Source organism: Hyla sarda, chromosome 8 (assembly GCF_029499605.1).
Source record: "Hyla sarda isolate aHylSar1 chromosome 8, aHylSar1.hap1, whole genome shotgun sequence".
Lineage (NCBI taxonomy): Eukaryota > Metazoa > Chordata > Amphibia > Anura > Hylidae > Hyla > Hyla sarda.
The window spans coordinates 233,445,890-233,470,300 of record NC_079196.1 but is presented as its reverse complement, the minus strand read 5'-3'; the positions used below and the strand labels follow the sequence as shown (position 1 = coordinate 233,470,300).

Genomic DNA, 24,411 nt, shown 5'->3' with positions numbered 1-24,411 from the left:
GCAGGGTCTTCAGATCACATTACCATAACATGCAGGATCTTCAGATCACATCACCATAACATGCAGGGTCTTCACATCACATCACCATAACATGCAGGATCTTCAGATCTCATCACCATAACATGCAGGGTCTTCAGATCTCATCACCATAACATGCAGGTACTTCACATCACCATAACATGCAGGTACTTCACATCACCATAACATGCAGGTACTTCATTTCACATCACCATAACATGCAGGGTCTTCAGATCACATCACCATAACATGCAGGGAGTTCAGATCACATCACCATAACATGCAGGGTCTTCACATCACATCACCATAACATGCAGGGAGTTCATATCACATCACCATAACATGCAGGGTCTTCAGATCACATCACCATAACATGCAGGGAGTTCATATCACATCACCATAACATGCAGGGTCTTCAGATCACATCACCATAACATGCAGGGAGTTCATATCACATCTTCATAACATGCAGGGTCTTCAGATCACATCACCATAACATGCAGGGAGTTCAGATCACATCACCATAACATGCAGGGTCTTCACATCACATCACCATAACATGCAGGGAGTTCATATCACATCACCATAACATGCAGGGTCTTCAGATCACATCACCATAACATGCAGGGAGTTCATATCACATCACCATAACATGCAGGGTCTTCAGATCACATCACCATAACATGCAGGGAGTTCATATCACATCTTCATAACATGCAGGGTCTTCAGATCACATCACCATAACATGCAGGGTCTTCAGATCACATCACCATAACATGCAGGGAGTTCAGACCACATCACCATATCATGCATGGTCTTCAGATCACATCACCATAACATGCAGGGAGTTCAGATCACATCACCATAACATGCAGGGAGTTCATATCACATCACCATAACATGCAGGGAGTTCAGATCACATCACCATAACATGCAGGGAGTTCAGATCACATCACCATAACATGCAGGGTCTTCAGATCACATCACCATAACATGCAGGTACTTCAGATCACATCACCATAACATGCAGGGACTTCAGATCACATCACCATAACATACAAGGTCTTCAGATCACATCACCATAACATGCAGGGAATTCAGACCACATCACCATAACATGCAGGGTCTTCAGATCTCATCACCATAACATGCAGGGAGTTCAGACCACATCACCATAACATGCAGGGTCTTCAGATCACATCACCATAACATGCAGGGTCTTCAGATCACATCACCATAACATGCAGGGAGTTCAGATCACATCACCATAACATGCAGGGTCTTCACATCGCATCACCATAACATGCAGGGTCTTCACATCACATCACCATAACATGCAGGGTCTTCACATCACATCACCATAACATGCAGGGTCTTCAGATCACATCACCATAACATGCAGGGTCTTCAGATCACATCACCATAACATGCAGGTACTTCAGGTCTCAACACCATAACATACAGGATCTTCAGATCTCATCACCATAACATGCAGGGTCTTCACATCACATCACCATAACATGCAGGTACTTCAAATCACATCACCATAACATGCAGGGTCTTCAGATCACATTACCATAACATGCAGGGTCTTCAGATCACATCACCATAACATGCAGGGTCTTCACATCACATCACCATAACATGCAGGGAGTTCATATCACATCACCATAACATGCAGGGAGTTCATATCACATCACCATAACATGCAGGGTCTTCAGATCGCATTACCATAACATGCAGGGTCTTCAGATCACATCACCATAACATGCAGGGTCTTCACATCACATCACCATAACATGCAGGGTCTTCATTTCACATCACCATAACATGCAGGGTCTTCATATCACATCACCATAACATGCAGGGTCTTCAGATCACATCATCATAACATGCAGGGTATTCAGATCACATCACCATAACATGCAGGGAGTTCAGATCACATCGCCATAACATGCAGGGACTTCAGATCACATCACCATAACATGCAGGGTCTTCACATCACATCACCATAACATGCAGGGTCTTCAGATCACATCACCATAACATGCAGGGAGTTCATATCACATCACCATAGCATGTAGGGAGTTCAGATCACATCACCATAACATGCAGGGTCTTCAGATCACATCACCATAACATGCAGGGACTTCAGATCACATCACCATAACATGCAGGTACTTCAGGTCTCAACACCATAACATGCAGGAACTTCAGATCTCATCACCATAACATGCAGGGTCTTCACATCACATCACCATAACATGCAGGTACTTCAAATCACATCACCATAACATGCAGGGTCTTCAGATCACATCACCATAACATGCAGGGTCTTCAGATCCCATCACCATGACATGCAGGGTCTTCAGATCACATCACCATAACATGCAGGGTCTTCATTTCACATCACCATAACATGCAGGGTCTTCATATCACATCACCATAACATGCAGGGTCTTCAGATCACATCACCATAACATGCAGGTTCTTCAGATCCCATCACCATGACATGCAGGGTCTTCAGATCACATCACCATAACATGCAGGGTCTTCAGATCACATCACCATAACATGCAGGGGCTTCATTTCAAATCACCATAACATGCAGGGTCTTCATATCACATCACCATAGCATGCAGGGAATTCACATCACCATAACATGCAGGGTCTTCAGATCACATCATCATAACATGCAGGGTCTTCATATCACATCACCATAACATGCAGGGTCTTCAGATCACATCACCATAACATGCAGGGTCTTCAGATCACATCACCATAACATGCAGGGAGTTCAGATCACATCACCATAACATGCAGGGTCTTCATATCACATCACCATAGCATGCAGGGAATTCACATCACCATAACATGCAGGGTCTTCAGATCACATCATCATAACATGCAGGGTCTTCAGATCACATCACCATAACATGCAGGGAGTTCAGATCACATCACCATAACATGCAGGGAGTTCAGACCACATCACCATATCATGCAGGGAGTTCATATCACATCACCATAACATGCAGGGAGTTCAGATCACATCATCATAACATGCAGAATCTTCAGATCACATCACCATAACATGCAGGGTCTTCAAATCACACCACCATAACATGCAGGGTCTTCAGATCACATCATCATAACATGCAGAATCTTCAGATCACATCACCATAACATGCAGGGTCTTCAAATCACACCACCACAACATGCAGGGTCTTCAGATCCCATCACCATGACATGCAGGGTCTTCAGATCACATCACCATAACATGCAGGGTCTTCAGATCACATCACCATAACATGCAGGGTCTTCAGATCTCATCACCATAACATGCAGGTACTTCACATCTCCATAACATGCAGGGTCTTCATATCACATCACCATAACATGCAGGTACTTCACATCACCATAACATGCAGGGTCTTCAGATCACATCACCATAACATGCAGGGAGTTCATATCACATCTTCATAACATGCAGGGTCTTCAGATCACATCACCATAACATACAGGGTCTTCAGATCACATCACCATAACATGCAGGGAGTTCAGACCACATCACCATATCATGCATGGTCTTCAGATCACATCACCATAACATGCAGGGAGTTCAGATCACATCACCATAACATGCAGGGTCTTTAGATCACATCATCATAACATGCAGGGAGTTCATATCACATCACCATAACATGCAGGGAGTTCATATCACATCACCATAACATGCAGGGAGTTCAGATCACTTCACCATAACATGCAGGGTCTTCAGATCACATCACCATAACATTCAGGTACTTCAGATCACATCGCCATAACATGCAGGGACTTCAGATCACATCACCATAACATGCAGGGTCTTCAGATCACATCACCATAACATGCAGGTACTTCACATCACCATAACATGCAGGGTCTTCAGATCACATCACCATGACATGCAGGGTCTTCAGATCACATCACCATAACATGCAGGGTCTTCAGATCACATCACCATAACATGCAGGGTCTTCATTTCACATCACCATAACATGCAGGGTCTTCATATCACATCACCATAACATGCAGGGTCTTCAGATCACATCATCATAACATGCAGGGAGTTCAGATCACATCACCATAACATGCAGGGAGTTCAGATCACATCACCATAACATGCAGGGTCTTCACATCACATCACCATAACATGCAGGGTCTTCAGATCACATCACCATAACATGCAGGGAGTTCATATCACATCACCATAACATGCAGGGAGTTCATATCACATCACCATAACATGCAAGGAATTCATATCACATCACCATAACATGCAGGGTCTTCAGATCACATCACCATAGCATGCAGGGAGTTCATATCACATCACCATAACATGCAGGGAGTTCAGATCAAATCACCATAACATGCAGGGTCTTCAGATCACATCACCATAACATGCAGGGAGTTCATATCACATCTTCATAACATGCAGGGTCTTCAGATCACATCACCATAACATGCAGGGAGTTCAGATCACATCACCATAACATACAGGGTCTTCAGATCACATCACCATAACATGCAGGGAGTCCAGACCACATCACCATATCATGCATGGTCTTCAGATCACATCACCATAACATGCAGGGAGTTCAGATCACATCACCATAACATGCAGGGAGTTCATATCACATCACCATAACATGCAGGGAGTTCATATCACATCACCATAATATGCAGGGAGTTCATATCACATCACCATAACATGCAGGGAGTTCATATCACATCACCATAACATGCAGGGAGTTCAGATCACTTCACCATAACATGCAGGGTCTTCAGATCACATCACCATAACATTCAGGTACTTCAGATCACATCGCCATAACATGCAGGGACTTCAGATCACATCACCATAACATACAGGGTCTTCAGATCACATCACCATAACATGCAGGGAGTTCTGCCAACATCACCATATCATGCAAGGTCTTCAGATCACATTACCATAACATGCAGGGAGTTCAGATCACATCACCATAACATGCAGGGAGTTCATATCACATCCCCATAACATGCAGGGAGTTCATATCACATCACCATAACATGCAGGGTCTTCATATCACATCACCATAATATGCAGGGACTTCACATCACCATAACATGCAGGGAGTTCAGACCAGATCACCATAACATGCAGGGAGTTCAGACCAGATCACCATAACATGCAGGGAGTTCAGACCAGATCACCATAACATGCAGGGAGTTAAGATCTCATGACTATAACATAAAGGAGAGTAACACATTCTGGTGAAGGAAGTGCCTCCTCAAAAACGGCCTCCTTTTATTTACAGTCATGTAACACAATGTAATATCAGAAACAGCAAGACAAGGAATTGCCATATTTGATGATATTATCTTCACCCCAATAAGGAAGCTGCAACAGAGCGTCAAACGTGTGGTTCATTCAGAAAACCCTTTAAACATGTGTGGATAACACCTGAGAGAATAGGCCAAGAAAAAAGGTAAAAATTAGATGAGATCATAGGTGTGTCTGATGGTGATTATTACTATTATTATTATTTGTATTATTATATTTATTATTGTTATTATTAGGGATGAGCGAACTTTTAAAAAATTCGATTCGGCCAATTCGCCAAATTTTCCCAAAAAGTTATTTTCGATCCGAATTTGTTCGCGGCAAATCAATATTAAAAAAGGCTATTTCCAGCCTACATACAGCCTCCATAGGGGTATAGAACATTTTGCTGTGTCCTAAAATGCATATGGAGTGTGCTGGGGTAGTGAAATAATACTGTTATTCAGAATAATATGCAGATTACCGGCATCGCTCTTAGAATCACTGCCGCACAGCAGCACAATGACAGAGCCTGGTGGTGGCATCAGTGTCAGGAGACCATTTAGTGGCTGAATGACATAGCGTGGAGGTGTTGGCAGCATGAGGAGACCATATAATGGCTGAATGACATAGCGTGGACATGTTGGCAGCAAGAGGAGACCATAAAGTGGCTGAATGACACAGCGTGGAGTTGGCTGATGCACTAGTACACTACACACCAGGGCTTCACATTCCCCCCCCAAAAAAACAGCACAATATATGACATTTTTGACAAAGATTTCTCATTGGTAGCACCCGCTATCCAAAAATGTGAAATTAACAGACCCAGGCCCCACCTCTGCGGCATCAGTAACCAATATATTGTCTGAAGGACACAGCCTGGAGTTGGCTGATGCACCAGTACACACTGGGGCTTCACAATCCCCCCTCCAAAATCAACACAATGAGAAATTTTTGTCAAAGATTTCTCATTGGCAGCACCCGCTATCCAAAAATTAGAAATTTCCAGAACCAGGCCCCACCCCTGTGGCATCAGTAACCCATATATTGCCTGCATGACACAGCCTGGAGTTGGCTGATACAAGAGTACACACCAGGGCTTCACAATCTCCCCCCCCCCCCCAACAAAAAAAACAAAAAAAAACAACACAATGTATGAAATTTTTGTCAAAGATTTCTCATAGGTAGCACCCGCTATCCAAAAATTTTTAATTTCCAGAACCAGGCCCCACCCCTGCGGCATAAGTAACCCATATATTGCCTGCATGACACAGCCTGGAGTTGGCTGATGCAAGAGTACACACCAGGGCTTCACAATCCCCCCCAAAAAACAACAACATTTTAGAAATACCTTTGTGTAAGAACAAGCGCATATCCAACAGTTCACAAGACTCTATAATGCAGGACGGTGGACCACCCAAAGACATTCTTCTCAAAAATAATAAACCACACAATGTTTGAATTATTTTTTACAAAAACGAATTCAATATGTGTGTAAGCGCATCTGTCTCCAAAAGATCAGATCACCAAAGGACTTTTTTCGCCCAAAATGATGAAGCAGAGTTAATCCCTGTCCGTATTTATTTTGAATTTTCATTAAAAAATCACACGCAACAAGCGTTCCGTTGTGTAACGGTTAACATTCTGGAAAATTTTATTTTATTACTGATAAAATTATCAGTAAATAAAAAAAAACACTACCCAAGAGTGTTTAATTACCCCATACATTACACCAGGAGCAGTCAGGAGTAGGCCTCAGCAGTACTCAAGAGGCTTTAATAACCCCTTACCTTGCCCGATCAATTGCAAGATCGAGCAATAACAGGTGTGTTATGGCCTCAGATGTCCTGGGCCGCACTAGTGCTCCACTGAACGGATAAGCGTCTCTCTATCTTTCAAGGACAGGTGCGTGTTGCACGCTGAAACCAGTTCCTGATAGGGATCTGTGATTGCAATTATTTAATCTTAAAATGAGGAATTACCAGTAAGTGAGGGTCATAAACTGGCGTTTATTAAGTCCCTGCCCCTTGTACACACCGCCCGTCGCTATAAGCGATTGGATTAGTTAGTGCGTTGGTTAGTGAGGTCCTCGGATCGGCCCAGGCGGGGTAGGAGAAGGCCCTGGCAGAGCGCCGAGAATTTAACGATCATTGTTGAAATTTGCATTAAGCATGTATTTAGCTACTGCTAAACATCCAAAAATGTAAGGCCCAAGGCCAGAGGCACCAGGGAGGCAAGTAGTTCCTGAAAGACACAGAATGAGTCTGGAGCATGCATTTGCAGTACCCAAGAGGTTTTCATAACCTATTACATTTAAAGATCAATGTTGACATTTGCATTTAGCATGTATTTAGCTACCAAAGCCAGAAGCATCAGTTTTCCCCATATTAGGAGCATAGTTGTCCCCCAGATTAGGCAGCATAGATGTCCCCCAGATTAGGAGCATACTTGTCCCCCAGAGTAGGCATCATAGATGTCACCCAGATTAGGAGCATACTTGTCCCCCAGATTAGGCAGCATAGATATCCACCAGATTAATAGCATAGTTGTCAACCAGATTAGGCAGCATAGATGTCACCCAGATTAGGCAGCATAGATGTCCCCCAGATTAGGAGCATAGTTGTCCCCCAGATTATGCAGCATAGATGTCACCCAGATTAGGCAGCATAGATGTCCCCCAGATTAGGAGCATACTTGTCCCCTAGATTAGGAGCATACTTGTCCCCCAGATTAGGCAGCATAGATGTCTACCAGATTAGGAGTTTAGTTGTCCCCAGATTAGGAGCATAGTTGTCCCCCAGATTAGGCAGCATAGATGTCCCCCAGATTAGGAGCATACTTGTCCCCCAGATTAGGCAGCATAGATGTCCCCCAGATTAGGAGCATAGCTGTCCCCCAGATTAGGCAGCATAGATGTCACCCAGATTAGGCAGAAAGATGTCCCCCAGATTAGGAGCATACTTGCCCCCCAGATTAGGCAGCATAGATGTCACCCAGATTAGGCAGCATAGATGTCCCCCAGATTAGGCAGCATAGATGTCACCCAGATTAGGCATCATAGATGTCCACCAGATTAGGAGTTTAGTTGTCCCCAGATTAGGAGCATAGTTGTCCCCCAGATTAGGCAGTATAGATGTCCCCCAGTTTAGGAGCATACTTGTCCCCCAGAGTAGGCATCATAGATGTCACCCAGATTAGGAGCATACTTGTCCCCCAGATTAGGCAGCATAGATGTCCACCAGATTAATAGCATAGTTGTCCCCCAGATTAGGCAGCATAGATGTCACCCAGATTAGGCAGCATAGATGTCCCCCAGATTAGGAGCATAGTTGTCCCCCAGATTAGGCAGCATAGATGTCACCCAGATTAGGCAGCATAGATGTCACCCAGATTAGGAGCATACTTGTCCCCCAGATTAGGCAGCATAGATGTCCCCCCAGATTAGGAGCATACTTGTCCCCCAGATTAGGCAGCATAGATGTCACCCAGATTAGGCAGCATAGATGTCCCCCAGATTAGGCAGCATAGATGTCTACCAGATTAGGATCTTAGTTGTCCCCAGATTAGGAGCATAGTTGTCTACCAGATTAGGCAGCATAGATGTCCCCCAGATTAGGAGCATACTTGTCCCCCAGATTAGGCAGCATAGATGTCCCCCAGATTAGGAGCATAGTTGTCCCCCAGATTAGGCAGCATAGATGTCACCCAGATTAGGCAGAATAGATGTCCCCCAGATTAGGAGCATACTTGCCCCCCAGATTAGGCAGCATAGATGTCACCCAGATTAGGCAGCATAGATGTCCCCCAGATTAGGAGCATAGTTGTCCCCCAGATTAGGCAGCATAGATGTCACCCAGATTAGGCAGCATAGATGTCCACCAGATTAGGATCTTAGTTGTCCCCAGATTAGGAGCATAGTTGTCCCCCAGATTAGGCAGCATAGATGTCCCCCAGATTAGGAGCATACTTGTCCCCCAGAGTAGGAAGTATAGATGTCACCCAGATTAGGAGCATACTTGTCCCCCAGATTAGGCAGCATAGATGTCACCCAGATTAGGCACCATAGATGTCCCCCAGATTAGGAGCATACTTGTCCCTCAGATTAGGCAGCATAGATGTCACCCAGATTAGGCAGCATAGATGTCCTTCAGATTAGGAGCATACTTGTCCCCCAGAGTAGGAAGTATAGATGTCACCCAGATTAGGAGCATAGTTGTCCCCCAGATTAGGCAGCATAGATGTCATCCAGATTAGGTAGCATTGATGTCCCCCAGATTAGGAGCATAGTTGTCCCCCAGATTAGGCAGCATAGATGTCCCCCAGATTAGGCAGCATAGAAGTCCCCCAGATTAGGCAGCATAGTTGTCCCCCAATCAGCGCGGGCCGGTCAGAGCCAATCAAAGGGCCGTATGTGGCAAGCGGGCCGTACAATGCCAAGGTCTGCCCCAGAGGGTTTCATAACCAACCACAATAGAGAAAATGTTGTTGTAGCAGCATGGTCAATCTACTCAGACCCATCTGTCATTGGTGGCTGGAAATCCTGGCTGATCCATCCCTGATTCATCTTGACAAACGTCAGTCTCTCCACATTTTTAGTAGACAGACGAGTTCGCCTTGGGGTGACTATGGCCCCAGCCGCACTAAACACCCGCTCTGATGGCACACTACTGGCCGGGCAGGACAGTTTTTCCAGGGCAAACTCCGCTAGTTGTGGCCATAAATCGAGTTTGGCTGCCCAGAAGTCCAGCAGATCTTCAACAGTTGTTGGCAGGTTCATGTTGAGGTATGCCACCAACTGCTGGTTCAGGTCCTGCTCCATGTCCACCTGCTGCTGCTGAGTAGATTCACTATGCGGCTGAAAGAAGCTACTCATCAGCGACTGTAGACTCAGGCTGCTGCTGATTGAGCCGGTACTGCTCCTGCCACCCCTCCCCTCCCCAGCAGCCGTGGCAGTGGAAGGTGAGCGCAGAGGGCCCCCCGAGTCAGACCTGCGAGTGGATGGACCATGTGGCTGATAGGCATCGGCCAACCAACTACGTAGAAGCTCCCTGAAGTATGTCAGTTTGTCCTCCCTCTCAGTGGGTGTAAAAAAGGCCCCCATTCTGGGCCGGTGGCGAGGGTCTAATAAGGTGGAGATCCAGAAGTCATTGCGCGGATGAATTTTGACAATTCGGGGGTCACTACGCAAGCAACTCAGCATGCATCGTTCCATTTGTGACAGTGACTCGTGGGACTACCTGCCTCCATCTCCACTGCATACTGCCACGGTGTGTCTGGGTCCTCTGTCTCGCCTCCATCGTAATAACCCTCCAGCTCCCCTGCCGCTCCTGCTCCTCCTCTCCTGTCCAATGTCTAGAAACACCGGCCATCTCATCCACCGTAAACTGTGCTCCGCTCTGCCCCTCATCATCCTCCTCCAGTTCATCCCCTACAGGACTCATGTAGCCTTCTGATGTAGTCGCAACGTCTCCATTGCCGTGACCAGCCATGTTTTCAATAATTTTTTGGAGTAAATGTAGGAGTGGAATAATGTCGTTCATGGCGTTATTCGAGCACCTAACAAAAAATGTGGCTTCCTCAAAGGGTCTCAGCAAACGGCAGGTGTCACGTATGAGCTGCCACTCGTTCACATTGAAGTTACACAGGGGAGCACTCCTATCTGCTTGTATCATCAAAAAATCTTTGATGGCTTTTCTTTGTTCGTATAGTCAGTCCAACATATGGAGGGTGGAATTCCAACATGTGGCAACATCATAAATGAGACTATGTTGTGGGCTACCGTTCTGACGCTGCAGCTCAAGCAAAGTGTGCTTGGCGGTGTACGAGTGGCTGAAGTGCATGCACAGTTTCCTTACCATTGTCAGGACGTCTTGCAAATGGGGTGAAGACTTGATGAACTTCTTGACAACCAGATTCAACACGTGTGCCATGCAGGGCGAATGGTTCACACTTCCTTGTCGCAGCGCAGCCACAATGTTCTTCCCATTGTCGGTCACCATGGTTCACATTTCCAGATTTTGTAGAGTAAGCCATACTCGGATTTCTTCCCTAATGAACTTTAGCAGTTCCTCCCCTGTGTGACTCTGTTCGCCAAGGCAAACCATGTGAAGGACGGCTTGACACCGCTGTGCCCTACACACGTGGTACGATGAAGGGCCACCGAGATTTGGACGTCCAGTGGAGGCCGAGGACACGGGGGAGGAGGAGGAGGTGCACACTGTAAAAGGACCAACTGCCTGGGAGTCAGAGCGTGGAGGAGGAAGCGGTGTGACATGTCCAAGTTGCTGTTGTGGCTGTGCAGGAACAACATTTACCCAGTGGGCTATAAAAGACATGTATTGTCCCTGCCCGTAGTTACAGCTCCACACGTCGGCGCTGCCGTGCACTTTTGAACACACCGACAGGCTCAAGGACTGGCCCACCTTCTCTTGTACAAACTTATGCAGGGCTGGTACTGCCTTCTTCGCAAAGAAATGACGGCTTGGGACTCTCCCCCTCGGCTCGGCACAAACCATCAATTCCCTGAAAGCTACAGAGTCCACCAGTTGGAAAGGACTGTAACACCAGCAACTTGGACAGGAGCACATTCAACTTCTGCACCGTTGGATGAGTGGGCGCATACTGTTGTCTCTTGGACATGACTTTGCCGATCGATTGTTGGCGGAATCGCTGACTACGAGCTGAAGAAGCAGGAGCGCCAGAAGGAGGGTTTGACACAATGCTCCCTTCGGCTGAGGTGGTGGACCCTTGGCTGGATGACGGAGGGAGCGGATGGCCACTGGGTGATGCGGCAGGCTGGACCACTACCTCGGAGCCATGGTTATCCCAGGCCGCTTTATGGTGGCGAATCATGTGTTGACGCAGGGCCGTGGTGCCGAGATTGGGACCCTGGCCACGCTTCACTTTCTGCCAACAGATTTTGCATGTGACTACGCTAAGGTCCTCCGGATTCTTTATGAAGAACAACCACACCGCAGAGTAGCTGATTTTCCCACCCGCAGTCTGCACTATTTCACTGCTATTGGCGCCGTCTCCAGGAACCCCTGTTCCACTACCTCCTTGAATGGTAGCTTGCCACGAAGCAGGTGGTCTCCTCCTGGCACGTTTGGCTCCTGAATTTCCACTACTGCCACCACCATGCTGATTGCCAACCGTGCTACCGCCTTGCCGCCTCATAGACAAAGAGCAAATCTCTTCTCCTGATGATGATGAAGCCCCGGCTTCTGCACCCGGCTCCCAATTGCGATCGGCTTCATCATCATCAAAAGATGTGTGCACGTCACTGATGTCCTCCTCGTGTTCCACAACAGTGTCTGCCTCAGGACCCTGAACAATTGAAACACCGCCTCCCACGTCACTCTTCGCATCACTACTTGCCCGCCTTGCGGAGCAAGCGACACATGTCTCCTCACATTCTTTGTTGCCCATTAGATGCTGACTGTCCTCTATTACATCGTCCTCACTAAATAGTGGAGCTGAACCCAAAGCATGAGATACTTCTTTGGGAGAGGGAACAGCATAGGACAAAGGCAATGGGATTACGGGGACTGCTCCCGGGCCATGCCAACTGAGGGTTATGTCTGAGGAACCCACCGACTGTTGACTGGGGTTGTTAGATGTCGCTTGTGATGATGGGAATGGATGTGCAAACCAATTGACGAGGAGAGATGGGTCGACGACACGACCGCTGGGTGTTAACGGGGGCTCAGGACTATTGCTGCAACTCCTGCTGCCACTCGCCCCAAGTCTGCTGCCAACTCTGCCTGACGTATGTAGGCCTCTGCCCCTTCTCTGTGCACGTCCTGGCACTTCCCTGCCTGACATACTTAGTGCGTTTATGAGGGTATAGAACAGCAGCAGGCGATTACTTACGGCTGTCCTTTCAAAGTATATAGGCCCTAGACAGAGTAACAGTTACTAAATAGTACACTCCTTTGTTGCATGTAGGCCCTCTGCAATGATGAGCGCACTGTTAAGCGTATTTATACGCAGAAAAAAACTCTTTTTTTGTTGTATACACCAGCCAGTGTATACTTATGTGTGGAATAGAACTTAATTTAGCACCGAGACAGAAATAGAGGTACTATATAGTACACTAATTGGCTGTATGTATGCCCTTTGCAATGATGAGCGCACTGTTAAGCGTATTTTTACACAGGAAAACACTTTCTTTCATTAATACACCGGCAGGTGTATAACGTGTGGTATAACACTTAATTTAGCATAGAGACAGAAAAAAAGGTGGTATATGGTACGCTGTTTGCTTGTATTTAGGCCCTTTGCAATGATAAGGCCACTGTTAAGCGTATTTGTACTCAGGGAAAAAAAACAATTCTTTAATACACCGGCAGGTATATAACATGTGGTATAGCACTGAATTTAGCACAGAGACAGAGTAACAGGTGAAAAATGGTAAAAAGACACTAAAGTCCACACTAATATGACTTATTTCTGAACAGCAGCAGGACCCAACAGTGCAGCACCACAAAAAAAAAATCCAGGGATTAAACCCTAAATTGCACTCTGTCACACAATTCTGAGCAGCAGAAGATTTGTGGAGCAAAAACAACTCAATTGGGCTGAAAAATGAGGAGATAAGATGGATGATAAAGTTCAGGCAGCTTGGAGATCTGTATGAGGCAGCTGACAGCTATCTGCCCCTCTCTGCTGCAATGCTCAATAACGTGAATAGGAGGTTTAGCAATCAATGATCCTTCTCAGAGTAACAGCACAGCACTCTGCACTCCTGCCTTTCCCTAATGCTGATGTGACTAGCAGTTGCAGTGTAACGCTGTGGTATGAGCTATTCACACACACACAGTCCCGTCCTCTCTATCTGACTGCATAGATGAAATGAAGAGAGGCAAGATGGCCGCCGATTATATAGGGGCTGTGACATCACAGGGGGTCAGTGAACACTGATTGGCTGCATCTCACATGTGATACAGGGTCAGACCGCCTACCTTCATTCCCGCCGCTGTTTCCCGCCCTCCCATAATCCCCTGCCCCATGTACTCACATGTGGATCCGCCATCTTAGCTCTACAATAGCCTGGAACGCTGTAAAATGGAGTTTAATGAAGCGATTCATGCGATAGAATCGCGGCGATATTCGTATTCGTTGCAAATCAAATTTTTCATGAAATTCGTAACGAATTCGGGTTCGTCAACTTCGATTCGCTCATCTCTAGTTATTATTATTATTATTATCATTGTTATTATTATTTCTATTTATATTATTGGGAATGATAAAGGTAGGATAGTCCCTGAGGAGGCAGATACTGTACATTTACCATAGGCAAAATAAGATCTAGAACACTTTCCTGTGTCACGTGATTCCTCTGTTTCCCATTGACTATTACATAACATTTTTTAAAGCATTTATTATTATTTTATTTCTATCCCATCAGTCCATCCATCCATCTCTCCATCTTCTTCCTCTTTCTATTGGTCCCTTCTCACCATATTTGTCTTTCTGTATACTGTGGAGCTTCCCGTACTGTGTCCAGACCCCAATAGATTTCATGTAATGAAAATAATAAATGTGTCATTTATTCTGAATAACACTGACCAGAAAGGATTTATTCCAGACAATCCCGGCAGAAAGAAAATAGACTGAAAGTATCGATTCTGTATGTTCTAATTTATATTATAGTGTAAAATCTATGTATCTATCCTGTATATTCTTATTTATATTATACTGTAATATATATGTATCTATCCTGTATATTCTTATTTATATTATACTGTAATATATGTATCTATCCTGTATATTCTTATTTATATTATACTGTAATATATGTATCTATCCTGTATATTCTTATTTATATTATACTGTAATATATGTATCTATCCTGTATATTCTTATTTATATTATACTGTAATATATATGTATCTATCCTGTATATTCTTATTCATAATATACTGTAATATATATGTATCTATCCTGTATATTCTTGTTTATATTATAGTGTAATATATATGTATCTATCCTGTATATTCTTATTTACATTATAGTGTAATATATGTATCTATCCTGTATATTCTTATTTACATTATAGTGTAATATATGTATCTATCCTGTATATTCTTATTTATATTATACTGTAATATATTTGTATCTATCATGTATATTCTTATTTACATTATAGTGTAATATATATGTATCTATCCTGTATATTCTTATTTATATTATACTGTAATATATGTATCTATCCTGTATATTCTTATTTATATTATACTGTAATATATATGTATCTATCCTGTATATTCTTATTTACATTATAGTGTAATATATGTATCTATCCTGTATATTCTTATTTATATTATACTGTAATATATATGTATCTACTCTGTATTTTCTTATTTACATTATAGTGTAATATATGTATCTATCCTGTATATTCTTATTTATAATATACTGTAATATATATGTATCTATCCTGTATATTCTTATTTATATTATACTTTAATATATGTATCTATCCTGTATATTTGTATTTATATTATACTGTAATATATGTATCTATCCTGTATATTCTTATTTATATTATACTGTAATATATGTATCTATCCTGTATATTCTTATTTATAATATACTGTAATATATATGTATCTATCCTGTATATTCGTATTTATATTATACTGTAATATATTTGTATCTATCCTGTATATTCTTATTTATATTATACTGTAATATATTTGTATCTATCCTGTATATTCTTATTTATATTATACTGTAATATATATGTATCTATCCTGTATATTCTTATTTATATTATAATGTAATATATTTGTATCTATCCTGTATATTCTTATTTATATTATAGTGTAATATATATGTATCTATCCTGTATATTCTTATTTATATTATACTGTAATATATATGTATCTATCCTGTATATTCTTATTTATATTATAATGTAATATATATGTATCTATCCTGTATATTCTTATTTATATTATACTGTAATATATGTATCTATCCTGTATATTCTTATTTATATTATACTGTAATATATGTATCTATCCTGTATATTCTTATTTATAATATACTGTAATATATATGTATCTATCCTGTATATTCGTATTTATATTATACTGTAATATATTTGTATCTATCCTGTATATTCTTATTTATATCATACTGTAATATATATGTATCTATCCTGTATATTCTTATTTATATTATAGTGTAATATATATGTATCTATCCTGTATATTCTTATTTATATTATACTGTAATATATGTATCTACCGTGTATATTCTTATTTATATTATACTGTAATATATAGGTTTCTATCCCGTATATTCTTATTTATATTATACTGTAATATATATGTATATATATATATATATATGTATTTATCCTGTATATAATTTTTATATTATACTGTAATATATGTATCTATCACATATATTTTTATTTATATTATAGTGTAATATATATGTATCTATCCCGTATATTCTTATTTATATTATACTGTAATATATTTGTATCTATCCCGTATATTCTTATTTATATTATACTGTAATATATATGTATCTATCCTGTATATTCTTATTTATATTATACTGTAATATATATGTATCTATCCTGTATATTCGTATTTATATTATACTGTAATATATATATATCTATCCTGTATATTCTTATTTATAATATACTGTAATATATATGTATCTATCCTGTATATTCGTATTTATATTATACTGTAATATATATGTATCTATCCTGTATATTCTTATTTATATTATACTGTAATATATATATATATCTATCCTGTATATTCTTATTTATAATATACTGTAATATATATGTATCTATCCTGTATATTCTTATTTATATTATACTGTAATATATATGTATCTATCCCGTATATTCTTATTTATATTATACTGTAATATATATGTATCTATCCTGTATATTCTTATTTATATTATACTGTAATATATATGTATCTATCCTGTATATTCTTATTTATATTATAGTGTAATATATTTGTATCTATCCTGTATATGATTATTTATATTATACTGTAATATATGTATCTATCCTGTATATTATTATTTATATTATAGTGTAATATATGTATCTATCCTGTATATGATTATTTATATTATACTGTAATATATATGTACCTCTCCTGTATATTATTATTTATATTATACTGTAATGTATATGTATCTATCCTGTATATTCTTATTTATTTTATACTGTAATATATATGTATCTTTCCTGTATATTCTTATTCATATTATACTGTAATATATTTGTATCTATCCTGTATATTCTTATTTATATTATAGTGTAATATATGTATCTATCTCATATAATCTTATTTATATTATACTGTAATATATATATATATATATATATATATATATATATATATATATATGTATTTATCCTGTATATTCTTATTTATATTATACTGTAATATATATATGTATCTATCCTGTATATTCTTATTTATATTATAGTGTAATATATGTATCTATCCTGTATATTCTTATTTATAATATACTGTAATATATATGTATCTATCCTGTATATTCTTATTTATATTATACTGTAATACATATGTATCTATCCTGTATATTCTTATTTATATTATAGTGTAATATATGTATCTATCCTGTATATGATTATTTATATTATACTGTAATATATATGTATCTCTCCTGTATATTATTATTTACATTATAGTGTAATATATATGTATCTATCCTGTATATTCTTATTTATATTATAGTGTAATATATGTATCTATCCTGTATATTCTTATTTATATTATACTGTAATATATATGTATCTCTCCTGTATATGATTATTTATATTATACTGTAATATATATGTATCTCTCCTGTATATTATTATTTATATTATACTGTAATATATATGTATCTATCTTGTATATTCTTATTTATATTATACTGTAATCTATATGTATCTATCCTGTATATTCTTATTTATTTTATACTGTAATATATTTGTATCTATCCTGTATATTCTTATTTATATTATACTGTAATATATTTGTATCTATCCTGTATATTCTTATTTATATTATAGTGTAATATATGTATCTATCTCATATAATCTTATTTATATTATACTGTAATATATATATATATATTTATATATATATATATATATATATATTTGTATTTATCCTGTATATTCTTATTTATATTATACTGTAATATATATGTATCTATCCTGTATATTCTTATTTATATTATACTGTAATGTATATGTATCTATCCTGTATATTCTTATTTATATTATACTGTAATATATATGTGTCTATGAAAAAAATGAAAAAATGATCGTGAACCTTTAAAGCTTGACTTTTATTCTATTAAAATATTTAACAATGAATAAAAAATACACTTAGCAAATGACCGCCACCAGTGTCCAAGAGTCTTTTATTCTACAGTTGTGACAGAGTAATACCGTCACACAAAAAACAAAGTCCATTCGTTATTCAGACCTTTTCCATATTGTTAGACGTATCAATCTTCATGGTTCCTAAACATACTTCCACGTTTATGACCCCATACAAAATTGTACACTGTTCACATTGATGGTCATACAATTAAGAGTTAATTTCTGTATCTACTTTCCAGACACTAATGCATGTGAGTCCTTGATAATACAGAGTCTTTTTGCATTTTCGCCGGTATATATATATATATATATATATATATATATATATATATATAGCTCCCAATATTAATTCACATTCTCATGCGGTATTTGATGTCCGTAGTCTCGTATTACCGAATGTGTTAATGTTTAGCTTGTACAAATTCAGTGTTTAATATGTTTTGTAGTCCAGGGCGTTTGTTCATATTATCATGCGTTTTAGCGATCCCCAATCCTGCGCCTCCGATTATGTTGATTGATTTACTTTCACTTACGTACTTCAGTGTCCGATAATTATTGTAATCGAAGGCGATAATTCACATTCTCATGCGTGTATCAGTGTCCGTTCCTTAGTTGAACCTGTTTAAACTTGGTTATCTATTTAGGATTTCCACTATACTTATAAGTCTATTTGGGGTATTTATCAAAGGATTTACATGTTTTTTTTTTCATGTAACTTTGGCCCAATACTTTGGCGCAGTGTCTTTTTGTGCCAAAGTTTGGCGCATCTTCTCCACAGTCATTTTTACAACTTTCTCAAAATCACACGGTCCTGTGTGTGATTTTAACTTTAGTCAGTAATTCATCATTTGTGCCAATCGATCTTTGGCGCAATTTTGCGCCTTTAGTCTTTTTTTTTTTTTTTTTTGGGCGCAAATCACCGCCAAGAAATTTTGCACATGGAAAACACACTTAGCAATGTCAGAAAATGTAAAGGCGTCAAAATACATTAAAACGGGCTGCTCAATACTATCTTGCGACATTGTTGTCTCTGAGGAACCTTCACCCTCCGTTGAGCCAACATCGGACATGGCCGCACAGGTTCAGGAATTGTAAGCACTAAAGCAGTGGTCTCCAACCTGCGGACCTCCAGATGTTGCAAAACTACAACTCCCAGCATGCCCGGACAGCCAACGGCTGTCCGGGCATGCTGGGAATTGTAGTTTTGCAACATCTGGAGGTCCCCAGGTTGAAGACCACTGCACTAAAGTAACCAAAAAAATAAAAAAAATCTATTTCACATGGTGGCTAGAAACCCCACAAAAAATGCTTCACCTACACTACAATGATCAATACTTCACTTACATCTACAATGATAAATGCTTCATTTACACCTACAATGATAAATGCTTCACTTACACCTACAATGATAAATGCTTCACTTACACCTACAATGATAAATGCTTCACTTACACCTACAATGATAAATGCTTCACTTACACCTACAATGATAAATGCTTCACTTACACCTACAATGATAAATGCTTCACGTACACCTACAATGATAAATTCTTCACTTACACCTACAATGATACATTCTTCACTTACACCTACAATGATAAGTGCTTCACTTACACCTACAATGATAAATGCTTCACTTACACCTACAATGATAAATTCTTCACTTACACCGACAATGATAAATGCTTCACTTACACCTACAGTGATAAATGGATAAATGCTTCACTTACATCTGCAAGGATAAATGCTTCACTTACACCTACAGTGATAAATGGATAAATGCTTCACTTACATCTGCAATGATAAATGCTTCACTTACACCTACAATGATAAATGCTTCACTTACACCTACAATGATAAATGCTTCACTTACACCTATAATGATAAATGCTTCACTTATACCTACAACAATACATGCTTCACTTACACCTACATTGATAAATGCTTCACTTACACCTACAATGATAAATGCTTCACTTACACCTACAATGATAAATGCTTCACTTACACCTACAATGATACATGCTTCACTTACACCTACAATGATAAATTCTTCACTTACACCTACAATGATAAATGCTTTACTTACACCTACAATGATAAATGCTTCACTTACACCTACAATGATACATGCTTCACTTACACCTACAATGATAAATTCTTCACTTACACCTACAATGATAAATGCTTCACTTACACCTACAATGATAAATTCTTCACTTACACCTACACTGATAAATGCTTCACTTACACCTACAATGATAAATGCTTCACTTACACCTACAATGATAAATTCTTCACTTACACCTACAATGATAAATGCTTCACTTACACCTACAATGATAAATTCTTCACTTACACCTACACTGATAAATGCTTCACTTACACCTACAGTGATAAATGCTTCACTTACACCTACAATGATAAATGCTTCACTTACACCTACAATGATAAATGTGGGCCATTCTGTCTAAATCAACCACCAGTACTCCATTAGTATTAATGGATTCCTTGGATATCACAGTTCAGAATTTAGGTAACAGTGCACATCATTATGTTGTATAGGTGTGCTATTTTGAACTTGTTTTAGTCATGGACTTTCGTTGCAACAGCATTTACTTAAGATGCAAGTTGTAGATCACCATGTGGACGCACCCATTCACTCCATATGTTATTTATAATCATGCAATATACTGTAATATTTACACAGCTGTCACCCCCCCTCCCATAGGCTTGCATTGAGGGGCGGAGCATGATGTCACACGGGGCGGGGCTGTGACGTCACAATGCTCTGGCCCCCGTGATCGCCAGTAATCAGACCCTAAGTGAACATGCTCCGGGGACTGATTTTAAAGGGGTGCTGCGTGCAAGATCAAGGGGGTCCCTATCTATCCTGTATATTCTTATTTATATTATACTGTAATATATATGTATCTATCCTGCATATTCTTATTTACATTATAGTGTAATATATTTGTATCTATCCTGTATATTCTTATTTATATTATACTGTAATATATATGTATCTATCCTGTTTATTCTTATTTTTAATATACTGTAATATATATGTATCTATCCTGTTTATTATTTTTTATATTATTTTTCATATATCTCACTGGTATAAACATCCCCGGAGAGGTAACGTATAATTTAATCACATATATATATATATATATGTGATTAAATTATACGTTACCTCTCCTGTATGTATGTATATATATATATATATATATATATATATATATATATATATATATATATATAACAGGGCAAGAAACTAGATGCTGCCAGCAAAGTGAAATGCATATAGTAACCATAGATAATACTCACCACTATAGCTCCAGTCCTCATTGGACCTTTCACTACTCCCAGCGTTGTCTGTATTGTGTTCAGAATTCCTGTCTTCTCCTCTGGTCATCATTATTTTCCCTCCTTCTGTTCCCATCAGATTTGTGTCCAGTCTATTCATGGTCTTCCATTAGAAGCTGAAGAACATATAACATCTGCTGATTTCTACCTGGAATTAGTGGGATCACCAAGAGGAAGCCAACGGGACTGAAACAATGAACAAAAAGACCCCCAGAAATGTGACAACGTTCCTTCTTCTTGGGTTCTCGGATCTGTCTCTTACATTTCAGGTCTCTCTCTTCTTGTTCTTCTTTCTTTCTTACCTTCTCTCGATGATTGGTAATGGCCTAATCATTGTGACCATCACTCGCAGTCCTCACCTCCATTCTCCCATGTATTTCTTCTTGAGGGCTTTATCGTTTGTTGAGATTTGTACCATCAATTCTACAGTTCCTAAGGCTCTAGAAAGCTTCTTCCCCATTGGACGGACCATCTCCTTCATTGGATGTTCTGTTCAGTTGTTTGCCTTTCTCATGCCTGCAGTTTGTGAATGTGTCTTACTCACAGTGATGGCCTTTGACCGATATATGGCCATATGTCACCCCCTCAGATACACCACTGTGGTGACCACCAGGCTCTGTTATCAGTTAACTCTTCTTTCTTGGAGTTTTGGGGTTGTGATTTCCTTTGTTGCCTGCAATTTGCTTTTTAGTTTGACTTTTTGTAGCTCTAATCTCATTGCACATTTTTTTTGTGATATTCCTCCAATTATCAGTATAGCTTGTAATGATACTTTCGGGCTGAAAGTCTATCTACTTGTATCTAGTATAACAGCCACCATGCCTCCAATCATACTGATCTTCTGCTCCTACACCAAGATCCTGACCTCCATTTTCAGCCTCCGCTCTGCAGAGTCCCGCCGTAAAGCTTTCTCCACCTGCGGCTCTCACCTGGTCTCTGTTATTATTTACTTTGGGACTGTTATGGTTGTTCATTTTCGATTGGACAATCCATTCTCTTCCTATGATGACAGGATGCTGGCGATTTCCTACTGTGTCATAATCCCGACTATTAATCCTTTGATCTACAGCCTGAAGAATTCGGAAATAAAGGAAGCCATCAGGAAACTCCACCTGAGAATGAGGCCCTCGTAGGGATATGCTTCCAGAATAAATACAGTACTAAAAACATTTAGTATCACAGATATTTTCTACTCTTTTCTGTCCTCCGACCCATAATCCACCTCCTCGATCTCCTAATCTTGGCTTTTCATTACTTACACTTATTTTCCCAACATTACCAAAAATGTATTTGGTGTCAGATGTATGGAGCTTCTAGTCACAGTGCCCTGACTCTACAGACACAGCCGGAAATACATAATCCTCATAAATAGTTAAAGAGAAACTTTTAATACAACATCTAAAATGTACATTATTAATTAGCATAATCGTACATTGATCCCTTAAATTACAATATGAATCGTTTCCAGGACAACAATTGAAAGTTGAAACCTTTATATCTTGAGTCTAGAACTCTATGGAAAACTAATAAAGATAAAGGAAAAATGTGGATAAATAATACAGATAAAGTAAGTCCTGAAAAGAAAGTCAGAAAAAGCTGCTAGAAGCTATAAATCCCTTTATACATAGAGGACTGGAGCTTCTTCAGGATACTGTACAGTACACACAGTGCATCGGAGACACAAAATGGAACCAAATTGGAATACAGTACTTTTGTTTAGTGTGGCCATAGTTGGTAAAGTTAAATTGATGTTGTTTTGTAAGGTGGAGAGACCAGTCATGTTGAAGTGCCACTCCTCCTCCCTGCCCTGACCCGCCTCCTCCCCACCGTAACCTTCCCCCTCCCCGCGGACGTGCCACTGTGACTCGGCTGGCCTCTCCAACTGTCTGGGTAGGTTAGACAATGAGGAAAATATGGATACCATCTTTCCCATCCCTAACTGCTGGTGTCTGCAGCTCTGTAGCTTGTATGGATGTGACAGATGTACATTAAAGGGGTACTCCAGGGCAGGGCTATGACATCACAAGCTCCTTGTGCCGGCTTAAAGGGGTACTCCACCCCTAGACATCTTATCCCCTATCCGAAGGATAGGGGATAAGATGTCAGATCGCCGGGGTCCCGCTGCTGGGGACCACTGGGATCGCCGCTTCGGCAGCCCGCTGTCATTACTGCACAGAGCGAGTTCGCTCTGCACGTAATGACGGGCAATACAGGGGCTGGAGCATCGTTATGTCATGGCTCCGCCCCTCATGAAGTCACGGCCCACCTCCTCAATACGAGTCTATAG

At 39.9% G+C, this 24,411-nt stretch overlaps 1 protein-coding gene across 1 annotated transcript; it reads left to right on the top strand.

The window, feature by feature from the left end:
• The first annotated feature begins 22,318 nt into the window (after positions 1-22,318).
• Positions 22,319-23,257, top strand: LOC130285394 (olfactory receptor 5V1-like). The gene has a single exon (XM_056536754.1). It carries the CDS (start codon positions 22,319-22,321, stop codon positions 23,255-23,257), a length of 939 nt encoding a protein of 312 aa, XP_056392729.1.
• Positions 23,258-24,411: the final 1,154 nt, after the last annotated feature.

Coding starts and splice junctions, on each gene's coding strand:
- LOC130285394 (XM_056536754.1), top strand. CDS start 22,319: ATGAACAAAAAGACCCCCAGAAATGTGACAACGTTCCTTCTTCTTGGG.